General features: G+C 44.8%; 1 protein-coding gene across 1 annotated transcript in view; it reads left to right on the top strand.

Moving 5' to 3' along the window:
* The window catches only part of RHOJ (ras homolog family member J), a 62,249-nt gene that overhangs the window by 29,466 nt on the left and 11,477 nt on the right, over window positions 1-21,306 (top strand). Inside the window, exon 2 of the mRNA XM_026796211.2 lies at window positions 16,556-16,614. Coding sequence (XP_026652012.1) covers window positions 16,556-16,614 — 59 coding nt within the window. The remainder of the gene's footprint in view (window positions 1-16,555; window positions 16,615-21,306) is intronic.

Below are 21,306 nucleotides of genomic sequence, written 5' to 3'. Positions count from 1 at the left end.
TGATGCTAAATGCTTTGAAAATAAACAACAAAGTGTCTGTTTAGCAGAGGAGAAAGAGAGGAACATCAAGTTCACTTTGTGTGGTAGGAAAGGGCAGTAATTGCAGTGTGTCTGTTTTGCAGCACAGGTTTGCTGCATGCAGCAGATCAAATTGTTAAAAAGAGGAGCTGTGAGCATGGGGTGGAGGGGGGAAGAAAAAAGAGCTGAAAGCACAGTTGTTCAGACAAATGGGCTAATCACAGCCTGGGTTACACACACGTGCAGGTGCAGACTGATCCCAGCCAGCATCTGTGGAAAATGTCACTTGGCAGAGGGGCACACAAAGCAAACACTGTGTGCTCACACACAGCCTGCTGCTGGGAAAGAGTCCCCTGGGGTCTCCATTGCACCATGGCATCTCAGAAGGGCATGTAAAATGGCAACATGTCCAGGACTTGGTCAGTTCAGGTGCAGCAGAGCTGTTTCCCTGACCTGCAAAGGGGCTCTGGCTGATGGGGAGCCCTGGGGGGAGCTGCCCTGAGAGCTGGCAGAGGGGCAGCAGTGCAGGGAGTGCGGGGGCTGGAATGAAATCCAGTTTATTCACTGGAATAAACACACCACCCCAAGCAGCATTTTTCTCACCTTCCTTTTCCCAGTTCCACGGGGTCGAGATTGCACAGCCCTTCCCTTGCCTCTCCTCCCTGCCTGGTTGTGTAACATCTACAGCCAACCCTTATACACAGACTTTGTCCTGATTCTTCTTTGATGTAAGAGCCCTGGATAACCCTGGGATCAAAGGAAAAGACAGATGGATAAAGTACACTAGGTGAAAGGAACTGAGTTCATCCTGCCTTCTGCATTTCACTTACGCCCTGCCTCCCTGTGAGAAATGTTGGGTGGAACGAGAACAGAAAAACACAGGCAGAAGGAAAATAGAAATTATGTTTTGCTCAGAGCACTAGAAATATCAGAAATTTAAACAAAAGTTATTCCTTTTGTTGTACTTTAGCTGTGCCTTTGGGCTTTTGGACACAGCTCTGTGGTCCACACTTGCTTCGTCTCCCCTTCCACTTTGTTTGGCCCCAAGCTGTGTCTGAGCACACAATGTGGTCACTGACTGCAGAGCAGAGTTCCCAGTGCATCAGAGCATTAGCTGGCAGCTGGGCAGACAGATTTACACATCCCAGATGTCCAGGGTGCTGCCTCCAACTCATGCAGGCAGTGTCAGAGAGGGTTTAAAACCAGCAGCGTCCTTCCCTTTGAATTTCTCTCCCCATGCAGCTCCGTGGCAGCTCTCCTTATATGGATGGGTTAGAAAGCAGTCAAAGGGATATTCTTAATAATTCCAACCTGTGGCAGCAACAGAGATCTTCAAAATGCAACCTGGGGTTGCTACATGAGAGCCCTGGCTTCTCTATAACCTCTGCAAATCCAAATTTCCACCCCTGCAGCCTTTCTAAACCAGTTCTCCACATCAGAGCTCACTCACACCACTGGCATAAGTGAGAGTGTGGCACAAGATGTCTAAACCCATCCAAGAAACATAGAATTATTTGGATTGGAAATTTCCTTAAAGATCATCTAGTTCTGACCCACCTGCCACAGGCAGAGACAATTTCCAGTAGACTGAGTTTCTCAAAGCTCCATCCAGCCTTTCCTTCAACACTTCCAGCAGTGGATCATCTGAAACTCCTCTGGGCTTGGTTTAAAATGCTTCAGACTATTTTGTTCACTCCAATTTTGTGACACCAAGGCAGAAAGTTGAAATTTTCTCAGTCTTTTCTAAAGCTGTTGCTATGAGAATGCACAAAAATTCTAAAAAACCCTTTTAAACAAGAAACAAAGCAAACAACTTGGCTTTTGTCTATGCACAGAAGTGTGCTTTAGCTGAGCCCAGAGGTGTCTGAGTTAATATCTGTTTTACTTAATCTGGCAGCCTGATTTCTTCGAGGATGTACTCTCTGAATTGATTTCTGTGCACCTGTCAGACACATTGCTCTGGCAAGGCAGGAACTGGGAATAAAACGTTATCTGATGAGTTCAGCTCTGGACAAAATCAGCACAAGACCCTGAGGTGCATTTTTATACAAGCATCAGCATGTTTCATTAAAAATCAATAGAAAATTGCAGAATGCCTAAAAACTCAGCAACATCCCAGTGACTAGAGAGAAGCAAGCCCTGCCAGGCAGCTGTGGCTGAGAGGAACATGTGCCTTGCTGATGCTCAACATCAATTTCCAGCAGCAGCAATGCTTCACCATTCAAATCATGTTGTCAGGGAAAACAGCTCAAATAAAATATTGCAGGGACTTTAACTTTCCAAAAGCACATGTGGACAATGCATTCTGTTCTCTGCTGCTCCACACACCTGCCAGAGCAAAGAAACAAGCAGACATGGATCCTGACACACAGTTTAGTGTGAGATGGGGTGGACTGGATGATATTGGAGATCTTTTCCAGCCCTAATGGTTCTATGATTCTGTGAATCTTGGCCTGGGATGAACAGGTCAGGCTCATCCACAGCCAGGCTCTGAGGCCTCATGCTCAGTCCTGCATCCAGTTTTGGGCCCCTCAGTTCAGGAAGGACATTGAGGTACTGGAGCAGCTTCAAACAAGGACAGTGAAGATGGTGAAGGGTCTGGAGCACAGATTCTATGAGGGATTTGGGGGTGTTTAGCCAGGAAAAGAGCAGGTTCAGGAGGGACTTTATTGCTTTGCAACTCCTTGACAGGAGGCCGTAGCCAAATGAGGGTCGGATTCTTCTCCCAGGCAGCCAGTGACAGGACAAGAAGACAAGGCCTCAAACTGCACCAGGGGAGGTTTGAGTTGGACATCAGGAGGAATTTCTTCACAGCAAGGGTGGTCAGATCCTGGAATACCCTTACACACTTCCAGGGATGCTGACTCCAACACAGAGAGGAGTTGGAGCCAGCATGCCTGGAGTATGTAAGGGTAGGCTGGCGGGGCACTCAGTGCCATGGCCTGGTTAACATGGTGCAGTTTGGTCACAGGTGATCCCAGAGATCTTTTCCAAGCTCACTGGTTCTGTGATTCCATGATCACTCAGCATCATGGATGGCCAAACTTTAAGGATGGCCAAACCCAGTCTCTGTGCTGAGAGGAAGCCACAGACTGAGGCTCAGGGTTTTTTCCCCAGCTGCCCGGTGCCACCCTGAGGAGCCACATTCCCTCTGTACACCTTGTTTCCCTCCCTGTAAAACAGGAAATTTCCTTTCTCCACCTTCATTGTTGGTGTTTGCTCTGCAGGGCCTCTCTCAGCCTGTTTGCTCGGGCCTCATACAATGGAGTCATAATCTGAGGTGTTGCCACTGCAAAAATAGAAACGTTGAACAATGTCGCTCTTCAAAACAAGACTTTTCATGTATCTCATTGTGTAAAATACACTGCTCAAAATCCATTCACTGTGCTAAGCAGCAGCTTAAATCAAAGGCAGAATTCACATCATACTTGGTAATCAATTGGGGGAAGTAGATGTGGATTTTCTACCTTGATTCATTTCTCCTTTATTTGCAGTTTTCTGTGATTTTTCTTCAAAGTCCCTTTCCTCTGAAGTCAGATGGGATCCCCATTAGTGGCACTTTCATGTAGTTGAAGAAGTGTGTCAACGTTTTCTTATATAGATTAAAGCTCCAGAAAACAAGAGGGACTGAACTGTTGGGCTCTCGGGAGAGCAGTGGGAAATAGAAAAATTACCAGGCATGATGTTTAAGACTCTCTCAGAATGTTAAGAGCTGTGTATTTCAGTCAGTCCTTAAGCAAACACAGCTTTAAATAAAGCTAGGTATAAAATAAATAATATTTATGCTAGGTAAAAGAATAATTTGGAGATATGCCCAATTTCATATAGGCTAATATTTTGATTTTAATTGAGCTATTTTCTGCTATCTTGTATTTTTCTGACTGTGTTCCTTTCTCACCTAAGGCAAAAAATTAAATGTCATAAAAATAATAATCTCTTCATAAGTTTCTGCTCTCTGCACCTAGTGACCATTGCATGCATAACATTTTAACAGCAATTTGCATGAAAATATACACTGCTTGTTTCAAAATTAGTTCACTTGTTTTGCAGCTACATGATTGATGTTTCTCCCAAGCAAAAGTAACTCCTCTGATCTCAGCAGAGCTGCCTCTGATGTTCACAAGGCAGCAGCAAAGGTGAATTAAACCTAATAAATCTTTTCAAGAGTAAATACACTCTAAATGGAGTTATAGCTAACAGGCAGTACAAGAAATTCGTGGAAATACCACTGAATTAGAACATTTCATTCAGAAATTGTATTCAAGCGTGGAATGATTAACAGAACAGTTAAATTATTTAATCCTAACATGAGAATTAGAAGTTTAAAGAGCTTTGGTTAGAGCAGAAACCCATCACTAATTCCTGTCACTTGGAAAAGCTAGACATTTCAGAATTCATTTTCATTGTACATGTGGATGAAAGGTTTGAAATTATAACATTTTCATAAGAACAAACTTCCTGCAAATAAAAAAAAGAAATAAATAAATGGATCTGCTGAAAAATACTCAACCATTTTACTTCAGAATTTTCAATCAAGGTGAGGGTTGTGCTTATCCATGCCAGCAGTTTAATGCATTTCCAACAGCCTGAAAAACCTGGACTCTGTGCTAAAGCTCATTTTCACCTTTGTGTGGAGCTCTCCATGGCATCTGCAGGACCAGATCTGGATATTTGTGTTTGCTCTCAGTCCAGGCTGCAGCTCTGCTCTCCCAGTTGTCACCAGTTATCCCAGTGCCCTGTTGCCTCCCTGGCACCCCAGGGCTGTGCTCCCACCCAGGGTCACTGTTCCCATCCAGGGTCACTGTTCCCATCCAGGATCACTGTTCCCATCCAGGGCCACTGCTCCCATCCAGGGTCACTGTTCCCATCCAGGGTCACTGTTCCCATCCAGGGTCACTGCCTCAGGTGCAGGAGTCCTTGTCACTGTCACTGTCAGGGAAAGAGCTTTGCTCAAACTGGCTCAGGTCTTTTTAAGAGGGAACATAGGGAGCAGTTCAGATCAGGGTCAGTTGGTTCACACCATTTCACCTCATTTCTCCCAGTGGAAACATCTGAACTCCTCTGCTGAAAGTGAGAGCTTCCCATGGAAACTTCGGATTCTGTAGAAGTCACATTTTATAGCTGAAAATTCCTCTCCAGCTCTACAGAGGAATTTGGATTTATTTTTTCTGTTCAAATGAAAAATCCTCTGGCCTCAGCTCAAGCAGACACTTCAGCAGCTCCTCTGTACACCCTGGGCTGCAGCCAACCTGCAGCCTCTTGCTCTCCTGAGAGGAGCCTGCAAGACCCAGTTCTGTGCTGAGAGGGCCACCAAATCATCCCTAGAAACTGCCCTCCTGAGATCATGGAATATCACACTCTGCTTCTTGTGAGTGCAACCATGCTGAAATAAAGGATAAGGGTATCCAGAGCTTAGGTTTGCTCTCACCTCTCCCTTTCTCAGGCACACAAAAGCACACTGAGGTTTAAGACCATTTCATCCATCTCCAACTGTTGCTTTTCCAACATTACAATCACTCCATTGTCTGCAGCACTGCCACACTGGACAGGAGAGTGGAAAGATCCTCAGCAGGGTGTAGAAAAAGCATTAGCAGCACTTAAAACCTTTGTGGTAGCCAAGAGAAAAATAATAATTCCTAACTTCACATTTTCTTATCAGAAAGTTTAAATATTTCCAAGACTTTTGCTTTCAGTGTTTAACATTTCTGCTTCTCAAGCCATATGGGCTTAGAGCTGCTGCCCAAATGTTTGGCTAATCTCTGCAAGCTGCAGGGCAAATAGCAGCTCAGGCTTGTTCCTGGTGCAAAGAACAATGGGCCTGATTCTTTTTCTGGGAAGTGCAAAGCAGAGTTTCTGTCCTGCTCCTCCTTAGGCTCAGGAACAGGTATTTTGTTTTCAAGCCTCTCAAGCAATGCCTCATAGGGAAAAACCAGCATTAAGGTCAGACTTAGACAAGATGCAGACAAAGTGTTAAAGAAACTGGTGTTGGGAAGGGGTTATAAAACACCATTAATCTTCCTCCTGCCCAAAACAGGACTGATGGCATGTAAAATGTCAGCTACAGGAGCACTGGAGTTTGGGCAAACCTGATGCTCCTGAGCTCTCACACTGACCTCAGCATTACCCTGGGGCCTGCTGGATTCAGTTCAGTGTGCCAAACATGCCCCTGCCCCATCAGTTCACAGCTCAGAGGATCAGATGCTATTTTAAGTCCCACTCCCCAGAGCCATCAGATGCTATTTTAAGTTCTGCTGCCCTAACTCTGGAATGATGCCCGAGGCACTGCTGTGCTGGCTGAGCCAGGGAGAGCCTCTGACTGCAGAGACCTTGCTCAAGTGCTCATGGCAGTGCCTGGGACACACACACACACATGTCCTGGATATCTGTGCCCAAATACAGCATCCCAAACACCTCAGCCTGGCACTAGACACATCCTGGCTTTAGGTACCACAGCCAGCTCAGGGCAGGCCTGCCCAGCTTACCTGGCACCGAGGGTGAGGAAGAGGAGTCCCAGGCTCTTTGCACAGACAGCAGCCAAACTGTGGCTGCTTCCTGGTTTATATTCCTATATTATATTATAAATCATTATTATATTATAAATCATATTTCCTCCAATATCAGGTTCTTATAGAAAACACACACTTGTCCCCATCTTGTATATCAGGCAATTTTTTTCTTCCTTTCCAGCTTTGGCATCTGTACTTTTTGTTGAAGATGCTGATAAGCAGAAAGGCCATTTTTTCCCCCAGAATCACACCTGGTGGAGGTAGGATGTGCTATAGTGCTCTGCCGGTATTGACAGGGCCTTCTGCCAGTGTAAGTCACTGGGCCAGAGTCACTGCATCACTGGAAGGTCCAGCCCACAGTGGGGACAAACCCACTGCAGAGATGACTTTCTGTGCCCTTCCATCAGCATTGTCTGCTCCCATTGTCATATAACCCAGACCAAAGCAGGTCACCACAGGCTTCAGAAGGACACCTAGAGCAAGGAGCCAGCACTGTTAGGCAGCACTGCCTCTGCAGGCTGCATTCCTCTCCTTTCCAGGCAAAAATATCCCCTTATCCTGACCTTTGAACAGTGCAAGTGCAGAGATGAGCTGCCTTGATTCCCCCCAGCCACACAGGGAGACTTGTCCTCCCATGCTCTGGGAAACACCCTGTGTATTGCCTGGATACATTTCAGTGCAATTTGTTTCATTTTGCCACTAATCTCCCATTTATTCTGATGCTATTTACCAAGTTTCATGTTCCCTTGATAACCAGATGCCTGACATAACTTTGGGGATATTCTTTTCCCCGGCACTCAGCTGAGGTAGGGGAATGACTTTTGCCTCACATGAACAGCAGAAAGGAGACAGGAAAATAGTCCAAAACTCCCTTTATTCCTGTATTTTTCTCCCTCCATTGCCATTTTTTGTGTTTGCTGCAAAATTCCCACTCCTTTCTCTGCTTACCACGATCTCAGCATCACTGTTAGGAGTCTCCAAATACATCCTTCACTGTTAGGTTTCAAGATTTAATTAGAGTCCTGACTCACTTTATCTATATTAAAGTAAACTGAAAATGCTCTAGTATCTGGTCTTTTACAGGTCAGGTCAGCATAACTTGTTAAAATACTTGTTATACTTGTTGAAGGTACTCCAATTATCAGTTGCACATTAATAATCAGAGAGCTTTACTGTGTTTGCTGTTGACTTGAGTTATAAACCCAGCTCCAAAAAATTTATTTTCCTAAATATTGTGCTGGAGTAATGGAAACTTCAAAAATATTTAGTAGAGCTAAAAATATTTAAAAATCTACGTGTTGCCTTTTTTTTTCCTTTTGTAATAGGTTTACACTATTTGCCCACAAATTTACTACATTTATCTGGCAGTTATTATTGGTTTCTAACTCAGGAGCAGAACTTCCCTTCATGAGGACAACTGATGGAGCTGAAACACTCAGGAAGCTCCTCCCAGCCTGTGGCAGGGCTCAGCCCTCCATTTAAGACAGACAGGAATCTAACAAAACACTCTCTTGAACACAATGTCAATTGCTCTTCAAGTCCCCAAGGACTGTGATCATGTTTGCCTTTTCTATCCAGCAGGGCTTTGCACAACCTTGAGCTCCCAAGAGCTCCCTCCACACTGTTACTGGAGAAACTGGGCACAGAGACCCCAGAGTTCCTTGGACCCTGCTATCAGTCGAGCTGAATTTGTTCAAGGATTGATTAGCACAGCAATAATTCATGGGGATACAGGGGAAATCCTCCAGTGCTGATTTTACAAACAATGAGGTCGATGATTCCGATAAATCAACTTCATTCATGCTGCCTATAAATAAGTAATGTCCCAGACTGAGCAGAAGCTGGCTCAAGATGTTCTGGAAGCTTTGGGAATTTCTATTCTCTTTCATCCATTTCTGGACCAAATTCATTTTCCTAATCAACCTCCACTGCTTTTGTGTTCCATGTCATGTATGCTGGCCAGTGCTGAAGTCTGACTTCTCAGTGCATTTTGAAAGATTGAGAATATTTCATTAGAGCTGCTCGATTAAAAATGATTGATGGACAGGTACACTTCCTCTGTGAAGAGCTGCATTGTTTTTTCTCTCAGGTTCCAAAAAAACCACACAGCACAAGTTGTGAATCCTCCTCTAGGATGGCACCGTCTCCATGAATCTGTTGCTGTTGCAGAATGGGACAATGGAATTGTCACTTGGTGCCACCCTCCTTCCCCAGGGAGGCTGCAGCAGGAGGCAGGATTGGGCATTTTCCCACTGATTCCACTGAAATCTTCAAACCCGTATGGACAAGGTGATGCCCCTTAGAGATAAGAGCCCAGGGTGAAGAGTAGTCCCTAGAGGCAGTGGGGAGATGTCTGGAAAGAGAAGATTGAGAAGTGTTTGGATATCATTTTTCTGACCTGAAACATTCTGTTGAAAAAGCTTGTCACTGCATAGACAACCCCAGACTTCCCAAAGCCTTTAATTCTGACTCTCAAAAAAGCTTTATAGTTGACTTCCATGCTCCGGGATCATTGCAGGAGCCTGGCTCTTCCCCTCCCCTTTTGTGAGATGCCTTCAGTGGGTGTTTGAGTTACAGTCTCCAGATTTTCCACTCAGCCACAGAGTTAAAAAAGAATGTAATAAAAAGGCTTGCAAATACAAAAGCCAAGAATGACTGGACTTTAGCCTTAAGAAAGGAATAAAGCACAGCAAGACTCATTAAATAATGAGGATAATCAACCAAAGAGAGCTTTAGATGAGCCATTGGGGGGGTGACAGGTAGGAATAGGAAAGTCATGTTACCTCTGGCTAGATCATTAATGAAACCATTGCTAGACCACACTGTCTGGTCACAGCAACTGCTCAACAAAATATTTGGAAAACAGCTGCAAGAATAATTCAAGAACAAGAAAATATGCCTTGTAGGAAGACACTAGATAAGCTATTTAGAGCAGAATAAATGATACTATGAATCCTATCTGGCTTTAGAATCACTAAATGTCTGTGGCCTAAAGACAAAGCAGCACATTCCTCACCACCTCATTAGACCAATAGCTACAGGAGTGAAATCAGCTGAATCCCAGCCCTGGAGGCCTCTCTGTGCTCCCACCACAGGGAGCAGACTGGAGATGTTTTTCAGATATTGTAAATATCAGATGGGCAGAAGTATTTGCTCAGCAGAACATAGATCTCATCCACTGATGAGGTGACAGGGAATGGTGAGGTTTACTCAGAGCTTTCCTTTTGGAAAACATTGGCTCTCAGAGGTCTGTGTGTGACTGGTGGTAGATGATTCCAAGAGCAATTCAAAGCATTTAGTAAAATTTACATATAAAGTGGGGTATTTAAGCCAATTACAGGGTAGAATAGCATGCTTTTGATTTGCTTTTCAGAAGAATGTGGCTAAGCTGCAGGGCAAGTTTGGGGTAGAACATTGACTTGGCTGTAATCAAATCTTGTTTGTCATGAAGGAGGGAGTGGGAGAACATTCCTTGAACATCAAATCACTCAGACTCCTGGAGATGACCCTGATGTATGGAAGTGAAGAAAGGCCCAGGCTGGAGTCACAGACCCTTGTGCAGCCAAGGGTCCTGTAACACCAGCTCTTACCTGCCCTGGGTGGGCTGGCCACAAAACATTGCAGGATTGCCTTTCAGCCAAAGCAAAAAGGAGTATTTCCAAGGGCAGCACTGCAAGTGAGGCTTCTGGCTAAAGTGGGAACCAGTGGCAGAGCTCAGCTGGGTGATTGTCATGGGTTGGCCTGCATGTCTGTCCTTAAGGTCTTTCTAACTCTTTATTTTGACTGTCTTTTTTTGGTGGCTGCTGGATTGCAGCATCCCCAGGGCTTTGATTTGCAGTTTCCAGAGCATTCCCAGCTTCAGTTGCAGCAGTGCAACATCTTCTGAAGGGTGGTCCACAGCAACAGAAATTTTTTCCCAGACAGTGACCCAAACAAAATCAAAGCATTGTGTGACACCTGATCCCTGAATTTTATTTTCTCCACCTGGATTAGCCAAAGAAAGATATTCTGAAGAAAAATATTACTCAAAATAGGATTCAGAAATGTACATGAGGCACTTGGAAGGTGCTATAAAAATGCACTGCCCACATTCACTTTGTTTTCTGATGGAATCCTCAAAGCTCCTAATTCTTAAAGCCTGGGATATGTAATTCCAGCTCAGTTATTTAGATGCCTGACCATTATGGGAACCAAAGGGAATGAAAGATCTGGATATCTTTGATCAAAATGCCTTTGAGGTGTTTTTGAGTTTCAGTGCCTAGCTGGGACAGGGATCCTCAAATTCCAGCCACAGAGACCCTTATTTAGGAGCTATGCAGTACAAAAAGAGGACAATTATAAACCAGATTTTTGAAATCATTCTTCTTCAAACAAACTCCTACCAGAATACTCCTGTCCTGTCTGGTGTAAGCTCCAGAGAGCAGAAAACATCTGTAGAGTGGAGGGGAATTTCCAGTTCATTACAAGAGATTTCACAAAAGTGCATTTAGGAAGGAAGGAAAAATATTACCCAGTGAGCAAACACAGAGTCAGTATCCCCAGGGACATCAGCTGCTGGAGAGCAGACCACATTCACTGTGTCAGGAGCCTCACATCAGAGGAATTATCCTGAAAGGTGCCTTAGAAGGAACTTGCTGACCAAGATCTGTCCTTTTGCCCATGTTCTGGTTTTATCCTTTTTCCCAGAATGAAAACAAACAGACTGGGACATTTCTAGTGCCAGCAGATCAACCAGAACTGTAGTTGTTCTTGTACTGGTGTCCATCCCTGGAAGTGCTCAAGGTCAGGCCGGATGGGGCATTGAACAACCTGGTCTAGTGCCAGATATCCCTGCCATGGCAGGGGGCTTGGACCTACACTGTCTTTAAGATCCCTTCCACCCCAATCATTTTATCATTTTTTGATTATTCTGTGTTAAGCAACATTCATGAGGTACATGTAATCATAGTGAGCAGTCTGTGCACAGATTAATACTCAGAGCTGGCTGCCTAGGGCTGAAGATGGCCCTTGTGAAAGTCTGAGGCTTGAAGCAGTTTAATTTGCCCAAAACCATGAGAAAGTCTTTCCACCCAGGCAGGTGCCACCATCCCTGCTGGCTCACAGGCTCCTGGCTTCTTTCTCTGAAGCAGCTGGACCTTAATTTGTTGGCAGGAAGGCACTGGAATAAATAGATTACTTTTCCCATCTGATGTCACATTAGACACTGCTTGGCTCCTGTATGTATTCTGGCTGGGGGTTTCACAGTCTTTGGGTTCTGCAAGCACTTCTTCACTGGCATGGAAAAATTCCCCCTGATGTGCAAATCCACTCTCCTGTGCCACAGCTAAGTGAGGCTGGGATATTGCATCCTAGCTTGGTGTCATACAGAGATTTATGTGTTGCTTTGCTCCATTAATCAAACTGAAGATGTTGTGAGAGTTCAGCAGACAATTTATGTCCCATTCCTGTCAGTACAGTGAACATTGCTGCTGTCTGGCTGAAGGGCTCTTCCATGCGTGCTGCTCAGCCCCAAAAAGTTACCAAACAAAGCACAGTGGGAGAAGGGTTGGGCAAAGATTGGCCACTGACAGGTGGATCTGGGGCAATCTGGGCGTTGAGAACATCAATGGAAATTGTCACATTGTCCCCAGAACACAAACTAAGCATGGATTTAAAAACAGAGCTCCCAGCTCAGACCTGTTCATAGTCCACACGAGGTCCATCCCACACAATATCGATCTACACCTTGTCCTTCTGCTGTGGTGGCCAAGCTCTGTGCTGAGGTCATTTAGCAGAACTCCAGACACACAGACCTTCTACAAAGCCTTGGAAGTAACCCAAAATAGTAATTCAAACTTTAGTAAGCAATACTCAGCTAATTTATGACCTAGCAATCACCTTTAAAGCAGTGTTTTACACACTCTGCACTTGGTTAAAACCACCTAGTGAAAGGAGGGGAACATCTGCCCTGCTGCATCATCTGGTGCAACCCAGACTGGAGAGAAAGGAGGGCCAGGACTGTGCAAATATTCAGCCTCACTTTACTGCAGTCTCTACTGCACTCAGTGTTAAAGGCCAGGTCGTTTCAGTGCTTAATCAATACATCAATACAGTCAGTAAATGACAAGGAGAGTTCATATTTGTCTTGTTACTCCAAGACTGCTCATAAAATCGAGTTCACAATCCCATAAAGGAGCCTGCATTACCCCAGTGGCTGGGAAGGAATTCCTCATTGGCTTCCCATAGGCCTGTCCACAGAGAGAACAGGAAAAGATAATAACAGGGTAAGTAAGAGTAAACTGGAATAAAGCCAGAAGTGAGGCCTACAAATCTAGCAGGGCAATCTCAGCTCATAAATATGACCCACCAAGTGGATACTCTGAATAGACTTTTGCCTGACAGAGGCAGATTGATAAACTCGTGGTATAAAAACACCATGAAGTTTTCAGAGGCAAAAGCCATTTATTTCACAGGCAAGAGCCATTTATTTTCACATCTGTTTTGCCTGCTTGAAAGTGTGGTGGAAATTTTAGCACTAATATATTAACCTGGACATCACTGTTTCAAGAGCCAGGGTTCATTTGATTTGCCAGTGGGAGCCATTTGGTCCCCACTGCATTCAGAGCCAGGAATCCAAGGACAGCACTTGAGGTTTTGCTGGGGTGGTAGCTGCAAATTCAGAGGTGATATGGGCAGGAAGAATATCCATTGATGATGAGACAGGCTAGAACAATCGACAAGAAAAAAGAAAATATAAAGTTTGATGGGCAAAAGAAAAAGCGGGGGAGGGGGAAAAAAGGAAAAATGTAAAAAGGAGAGAAAGAGAGAAAAAGAAAGAGAGAAAAAGTAAAAATATAGGACTGGTGCCATGCAGAAATTCACAGCAGGACACATAAGGGACAAGACGTAGAAGCAGAATTAAATGTGATATGCAAGCTAGATAGACTCAGGATGTATTTTTTTCCAAGAGCCCTTGCAATTCTTATCCCTTGTGTGGGGAAAGAGTAATGGTAGGACACCACCAATCTCTTTATTCCCCCTCAGCATTTCCCAGAGGTGACCAGGAGCCAAACTGAACTGCACAAGCCATCAATCACTGCTCAGTGTGTGGCTCCACAGACTTGCTGCAAAACATCCACCGTGACTTCATGGACCACAAAGCACAGATAAGAGTCTAGGAGTTAAATCCTTCTGGCAGAGCACAGCACATTCGAGGTGGACTGATCCTCCATCCAAACAGCTTATCTCCAAACCATATTAATTACTGGAACACACCAGCAATTTGTATCTGCACCAGGGCTTTTTGCCAGTGCAGCTCTCTCAGTCAGATGCCACCAAGAAAGAGATGGGCCAGCAAAGCTTCACAGCAGAGTAAATTTCAGCTTTTAAGTTTTTTAAGCGCTGAACATGTCTTTGCAAGCAGGACCCAGCCCAATCTGCCAGTGCTCAGGGTGAGCCAGCAGGAGAGGCAGAGCTGGATAACGCTGTCAGCACTGATGTGTGGCACATGGCTCTTCAGATTCAAGCTGATCTGCACTGTCACAGACATCTTTTATGAAAAATCCTTTCCTTAGGATTTTTCCTCCTGAGCAGCTGAGTGGCCTCAGGAACAAAATGTAAACAATGATTATCTGCTGCTGTGGAATGCAACAGGTGCATCTGTGATTGGTCTCATGTTGGTTGTTTCTAGTTAACGGCCAGTCACAGTCAGTTGGCTCGGACACAGAGCCCGAGCCACAAACCTTTGTTATAATTCTTTCCTATTCTATTCTTAGCCAGCCTTCTGATGAAATCCTTTCTTCTATTATTTTAATATAGTTTTAATATAACATATATCATAAAATAATAAATGAAGTCTTCTGAAACATGGAGTCAGATCCTCGTCTCTTCTCTCATCCTAAGACCCCTGTGAACATTCTGCACAGGTCACAATCTGCACCTCCATGTGCCTCGCAGCTGTCCTGAGAGCATCCTGCTTTGGAGGAGCTCAGCAGGCTCCCTGCACATTCCACCAAGGACTGACAGGGAACTGCTGTTCACAGCCCCAGAGACCGCGTGTGCTCCCAAACACCACCTCGGCCAGCTGTGCACTGCAGCTGGAATGCTGCCTTCAGCTGAAGGGTACATCTTCACAGCTGGTCCTTGAGCAGAGTAAAACCTCCAGAGCAGGTCTGGCTCCTGCATTTCTTGGCACAAGGGCGGATTGGAGGCTTGCCAAGGTTGCAAGTGGGGGAAAAAAAGCAAATTTCCCGCTGCCTCCGGTGAGCTGTGCTGACACCTGTAACCCCACTGCTTCTGAGAAGGCAGCTAAGAAAAGCAGGAGTGTTGCCAGTAACTTACACACTTCATACCCCTGCTGGGCATTCTGGGATTCCCTACACCATAAGAAGCTGAAAACCACAGGGCCAGGGAGGATTATTTTAAATTATTTCATTCAAGTCAGGTTGAAGGAAGAGGATGGGGCATCTGGACCGTCTCCTGTCTATGTTGGTGGCCATGTCCTCACTCTTGTACTTCTTTCCCACCTTGGGCATCCATGGCCAGTGTCCATGAGTTCCCTAGAGCTGCAGAGTGCAGAGCTGAGATAAGGAGAGGGAGCTGCCTCCCCTTCCCCACCTCCTCCTGAGTGCACATCCCAAGGCAGCCCCAGCAGTGCAGAGTGCAGCCCAGCCTGCTCTCATCAGCAAGTCTGGTCCCCACTGAGCCTTTGTACTTCCAGGATGTCAGGTTTGCTCTCTTTATGTGCTGACAGCATTGCTGTGTCTCTGCAATCAAATAAAGCTGCTGAATAGTCAGCCTGTCCAGTCACACTGGCAGAGACTCTCAGTCCAAGAGATTTCAAACAGGACATTTTTCCCCAGTGCAGGAGCTATTAAATTCCATAAATTTGTAGCTGCTTTTCTGCTACAAATTTTATCACCAAACAAACCAAAAATCAGCAGGATACTGCATGATGTTTTCAAGTCTCTTTTTTTCTATTGTTCAAAATAACCATTACTCATTCCCAGCCTCATTAATTGCAAGTTGGGATCACCTGATAGACACCAGTCAGAGCCTCTTCCCCCATTCCTGACAAAGTTTTATGTTCATTCCTAGGTCTTGCCACTTGTCCTCATGTTTAAAAAAAATTAATAGTCCATATGCTGCAACAATATAATTATTTTAAGCAACCTTCCTGACAAATGTTTGAAGGCTTCCTGTTGACTAATGGGTGGAACTGGACCGGCCTCCTTTCTTTCCAGTTGAGTAGTAATGATTTAAGCAGATTAACTGGTTAACTAAATGTCATTAACCCAGATCATGTCCTGTATAAGAAATAACACTGGTTACAGGATAATAATGGGGCAATGAGAAAACATTTTTGTCAATGTCAAAATTTGTCAGTGGGCTCAAAATGAAGTTCATAGTGATTTCTGCTAAAGGAGTAAATGTGCTGGATGTGAGCAACAAACTAAGCTTTCCTTCATTTGCCACAGAATGTGGTCAACATCCCTGAAAATATTCCAGCTCCTCTTCCTTCCTTGTCCTTCAAATCACCCACCACACAGCCCCAGGTACTAAACACTGCCATTTCACCTGAGATGGCACAGGGCAGGACAGCTGCACCTCCAGTGAGACCCACCAAACACCAGCTACTGCTGAATGCTTCATCATTCCACAGCCTGGAAGGAATAAAATAACAAAAAACCTTCCCAATGATCCATGACCAGCCCACCCCAATGCCCATGGTGGGGAGGCAGGAATCCCATGCTCTCAAGTCCAGGGTGTTCATTTGGTGGCTGCAGGGACAGGCAAATGTCCCCCTGTCTCTGGACCCTGATGGCAGCAGTGTGTGCAGCTCATCACCCTGGGCTGTTTGTGCACTAATGAGATCTTGGCATAAAGGATTTGCTTTTGTTGTGATTCAGTTTGGGTTGGATAGATATGCTGGGTTCAGAATGCCCAGTGGAGGACGCCTGCTAATGTGTCTGTTGGCATTTTTGGGATTAAAACACATCAAAATGAGGCCACTGGCCTGTGCATAAATAACACTTCTTGTTTCTCTCTTCCAGTAACCGTGACTGTGGGAGGACAACAACACTTGCTGGGGCTTTATGACACTGCAGGGCAGGTAAAGAACTGCAAAACATTTATCATTTTCCTTCCCCATGGCTTGTTTGTTACTGTCATACACAGGGATTTGTTGTTGGTAATGTTTGTGGAGTTTGTCGGGGTTTTTTTCACAAATAATAGCAATTAGGTTTGAGTTGTAATGGTTGAACTGCTGACCTTCTCCCTTTCGTTTTCATTCTGTTTCAGCAGTAAAACACACACAAATACATTAATCCCTAAGATTGTGTTTTGCCTAATCAAAAAAATAAAGTTTGATGAGGCTGTGCAACCCCCCATATACCCACCTTCCTACTCCAAATACCATGCTTTGTGTAATCAGTGTTTTCTTACCTTTACCACATGGTGGCATTGAAGATACAGAGAATAATTCCCATTTTCAAGATCAGAAAACTGCTATAATTCAGCACCAGTCTATCAGTCACCAGCTGTTGACTTTTTAAGTGGTAACCCAGCCAGATTTGCATCCACCCCAACATCCCAACATTCTTCTCCTAGGACAAGTGTGTCCATTACAAGAGAGTCCGAATCCCATGCTTAGTTACATTTTGAATTCTTTTGCTGTTTCCACTGTCCACACTCTGATATGGTGTGATTGCACTCAAAGCTTGCAGAATAATTTCACCCCCTGGAGAGGAGGAGAAATTATTTCTCACTGCTTTGCTCTGCCAGCAGAAGGGCAGAAGGAAGTACAGGGAGCAACACATTTTTTGTGGTGAAATTTCCCTCTCCTGACTCCAAATGCCAGTGAGTGACAAAATAAAGAAAGGGACATAGTCTGCACAGAAACCTTGCAAAAAAATCATCTGCTGAGAGCAAGGGAGGAGGCTCCAGGTTCCTCACAGACTGGGAATGTTGTAACCCACATCCACCAGCTCCTCCAGTCACAGCTGACACTGAAGCCAGCAGGGGAGAAAGCAAATTTGGGAATTTGCTTCACTCCCTCTGGGTTGCAGCAGCCCTGGATGCAGGGCTTTGCTTCCACCAGGAAAGCAGCACCCTCTTAGCTGTGCTGGTTTTGGCCATGACTGACTGCTATGAAAGGCACAAACAGTGCAGAAGGAGACCCTGCTGTCTGCAAAAGGCCACTTCAGGCAGAATATACTTTGCAGCACTGTGCAGAGAGATCAAAATACCCACACCAGAACAGACTGTCACTTCCAGAAAAACCTGCACTCAGCAGAACTGGGGCTTTGATGCTTTGGGTTTCACTTTCTTTAGTTTTATTCTTATCATGTCTCTGTAGGCAGCACTAGTCTTAGCTGCTTTGGTGGCCCTTACAGACCACACATCTTTCCTATCCACATGGTGAAAACAGATGATCCAAAAGCCAATCCCAAAATATGACCCAAGCCCTTGCCCCATGTCCAAATCCTGTTCAGTCTTTCATTCTGTGTTCACAAACTCTGAGCTCAGAGCCTGTGCCATGATCCATCAGCCCTGCAAGCCTTTGCAAGCCAGACTGAAGTTATATTCAGTTCCCAGTCAGTTTTCACCCTGTGCCTTAATATTCCTGCTTGTTTTGTAGGGCTGACAGTTCCACCTGCCACCCATTTCCACAGCAACACCTCCTCTCACTCATTTGTCCTCCTGAGCCAAAAGGAACACTCAGCTGTCTCTTTGACAAGCCTCACCCCTCCATCCATTCCTCAGCATTTTGCTTCACACTAGACAGTTCCCCACCTGCCTCCAAAGCCTTTCTGTGGCTCCCCAAGCCCAGGAACCTTCCAGACCCTGCTCCAGAGGACGTGGCTCTCCAGGCAGAGCCCAGAGCATGAATCAGCCCCTGATGACTGGATTGTCCCCGTGGAGGCTGCAGGGATGATGCTTCCCACATGCTCCAGTTATAACAACAGATCATCTGGGTTGTTTCCTCCCTCCTTCTCCTTGTGCTGTGTGGCTTTCCAAAGGCATCAGTGTGAAGTCATAGCCAGAAATAGCCCTTGACACTGCGATGCTATAAAACATATGCTAATGAAATAACAATTGAAAAATGTACTCCTGCAGCAGGACCCTCTGTCAGCCTGAAGGGAGAGCTGGCAGAGACCCCAGATTTGAGGTATCTGGTTCTCTGTATCCCTGGCACAAATGGTCCTAGGAGGAAAAAACTGTGATCTTTTTGCTGGGCTGGACTTAGGTGCAAAATGCTTTAGCAGAGTGTACAAGAGATCAGCACAGCAACAACACAAAAACAAAAAAAAAAGGCAATTCTGCTGCATTTTTGGGGCACAAACACTGCTGAGCTGATGGCCAAGGTGGAGGGGAGGGGAGGGAGCAGCACCAACTGCTGATCTTGGTCCTGGCAAGTCACAGACAAATAACTCACCAGGGCCTGGTCTGGCACTGGCATTTCCAGGCCAAACCAGTGGCCAGGCAATGTTAACTGGGAAGCCTTGAGCTCCCTAAATAGCAGGCAGCACAATGCAAGCATGAGCTGGGAAAATAAATAGATAAAAATAAATTATTGATCGGCCACAGCCTAAGCCCACAAGGACTCGAGTCCCTTCCCAAACATTACTGTCACTTGCTACAGCACTCCTCCCTGGATGGGGCCCATACCCATGGAAATGTTCAGTCCCTTTTTTACATTTTTTGTGAGATTGACCATCTCTGAAGGAGAAATTACCCAGTAGGCTGTCTTTTCTAAAGGTCCACAGCAAGGTTTTATTTTATTTTATTTTATTTTATTTTATTTTATTTTATTTTATTTTATTTTATTTTATTTTATTTTATTTTATTTTATTTTATTTTATTTTAACTTTTTTTTCTTCTTCTTTTTTTTTTTATTTTTTATTTTTTGCAAGGCCATCAGGCCTTCTCCTGGAGAGCAGGTACAGAGAAGGGGTCCTTGTCTGATGTGGTCTGGAGGATCCTGTTCATGTTCAGGAGCCCAGATCAACTCTTATCCATGATAATTGTGTTTTAACCTGTCTGTGAAAAATCCCATGTGCCCTGGTGGGAGGTGAGACCTCTGCTATGAGATGCAGGGCTGTCCCTGCTTACAACTTATATAATACTCTGTGCTGATAGCTCAAATCAGGAATGCTCTTCCTGAAAAATTATTTTCTAGGGATTCAGAAGGAACAAGGAAAATGAAATTAAATGCAGGCTCCTGGAGCTGTCACAGCCAAGCAGAGTGCTCATGGTTTTAATCTGCAGTTTTAATGGTACAGTAAGTCCCAGCGCCTCTAAATATGCACGTCTGGAATATTGAAAATGGCTATATTTAGCCAATTTCTTCCCAAAACTCCTGGATGAGGATTCCTTGAGGCTTGCTGCCACCACGTGGCTGTTTCAGGAGCCAAACCCAAAGCACAGAAATTATCTTTGCTGGTATCAGCCCGTGGTGGCTGTGCCACAATCCACCTCAGGTTTGATGTTCTGCCTTCAAACAATGTCCCATAATCAGGCCAGGCTTTCCTAACCCACAGCATCCACATAAAGCTGTCCCTACAATGCAATTTCTCCTCTGATCCGTTCAGCTTGGCATCCACTTTGTCTCTATTAACCTCTGCTGGGGGCTGGCTGCCACCTCCGGAGCCTTGGATAAATCTCCTGTCACTGACTTTGCTCCTTCATGAGCTGCATACTGGTGCACAAACCCCACAAACCCCACAAACATCTCTGAGGGGTTTTTCCCTGCTACTCATTGAATCCACTTCAATTCCTAATCCACTTTCCTGGGAGGTGAAGCATCCAAACACCTCCCCATGTAAATCCTTCTTCAGATCTTTCTATGCCACTGTAAAGACACAGTTATGCCACTTGAAAAACACTCTGGTTTTACCCCAAATACTGTGGCTGTGAGGGCTGGTGGAAGTAAATGAGAATTTATTCTTCCTGTCAAAGTGGGTTTGGGACAATAAACATCCAGTTAGACAAAACAAAACATTTTGTTTGTGTTTCAGGATGCTTTTTTAAACTTTTCTTTCCTGACACGGAGCTAAATTTGGGCTCATGCTTCCTTTCAGAATAAATAATTAAATTTTTGGGGATTTTTTTAGAAACAGTTGGTGCAAACTGGTTTTGAGTAATTCATTGGTATATTTTGCAAAGTAGTGTTGATCCAGAAGGACTCTGGGTCAATTTATTACTGTGTAGTCAGTGAAAAAGACCCTTCAGAAAGGTGATTTGCCAGTCTCACTTCACAATTAAGGCCTCTCATTAGCTGACCCAATCAAAGCAAGGCAGAAATCAGGCTGCACTAAAACATCATCTATTCTGACACACACTGAACAGTCCTGCATCACTTTCTCCTGCAGGACAAGCAGCAGCTTGCATTGTTCCTGCCCTAATGTGGGTTTTCCCTACCTAAAATAAATGTTCTTGAGTCTGAGAAACAGCACCCAGGTGTCTTTTTCCCCCCTTTTATTAGCCTTCTTTTTATTAACTAGTCTGTATCTGCAAAGCAAATCACACCAGCTGAGTTTTCACACAGTTAGAACCAAAAGACTGCAGAGATTTGAGACTTGTCCAGAATGCAGAAACTATAAACTGCAGATCTACATTGCAGTCAGGCTTGACAGCAGCATGTATTATTGTTTCCCACACTCCAGCTTTGTGTTCCTTTCCCCTTTTTTAATTCTGAAACCCCTAAAAAAGCCTTTGGAGCAGATGCATCCTCTCTAAAAAGCATCTGTTTCATTGCACTGGAGTTTTCTAAGAGGTTTCATTGAACAGTACCCACCAGACA

The sequence above is a fragment of the Zonotrichia albicollis genome, chromosome 6 (assembly GCF_047830755.1).
Source record: "Zonotrichia albicollis isolate bZonAlb1 chromosome 6, bZonAlb1.hap1, whole genome shotgun sequence".
Taxonomy (NCBI): Eukaryota; Metazoa; Chordata; class Aves; order Passeriformes; family Passerellidae; genus Zonotrichia; species Zonotrichia albicollis.
This window is presented reverse-complemented; position numbering and strand designations above follow the sequence as displayed.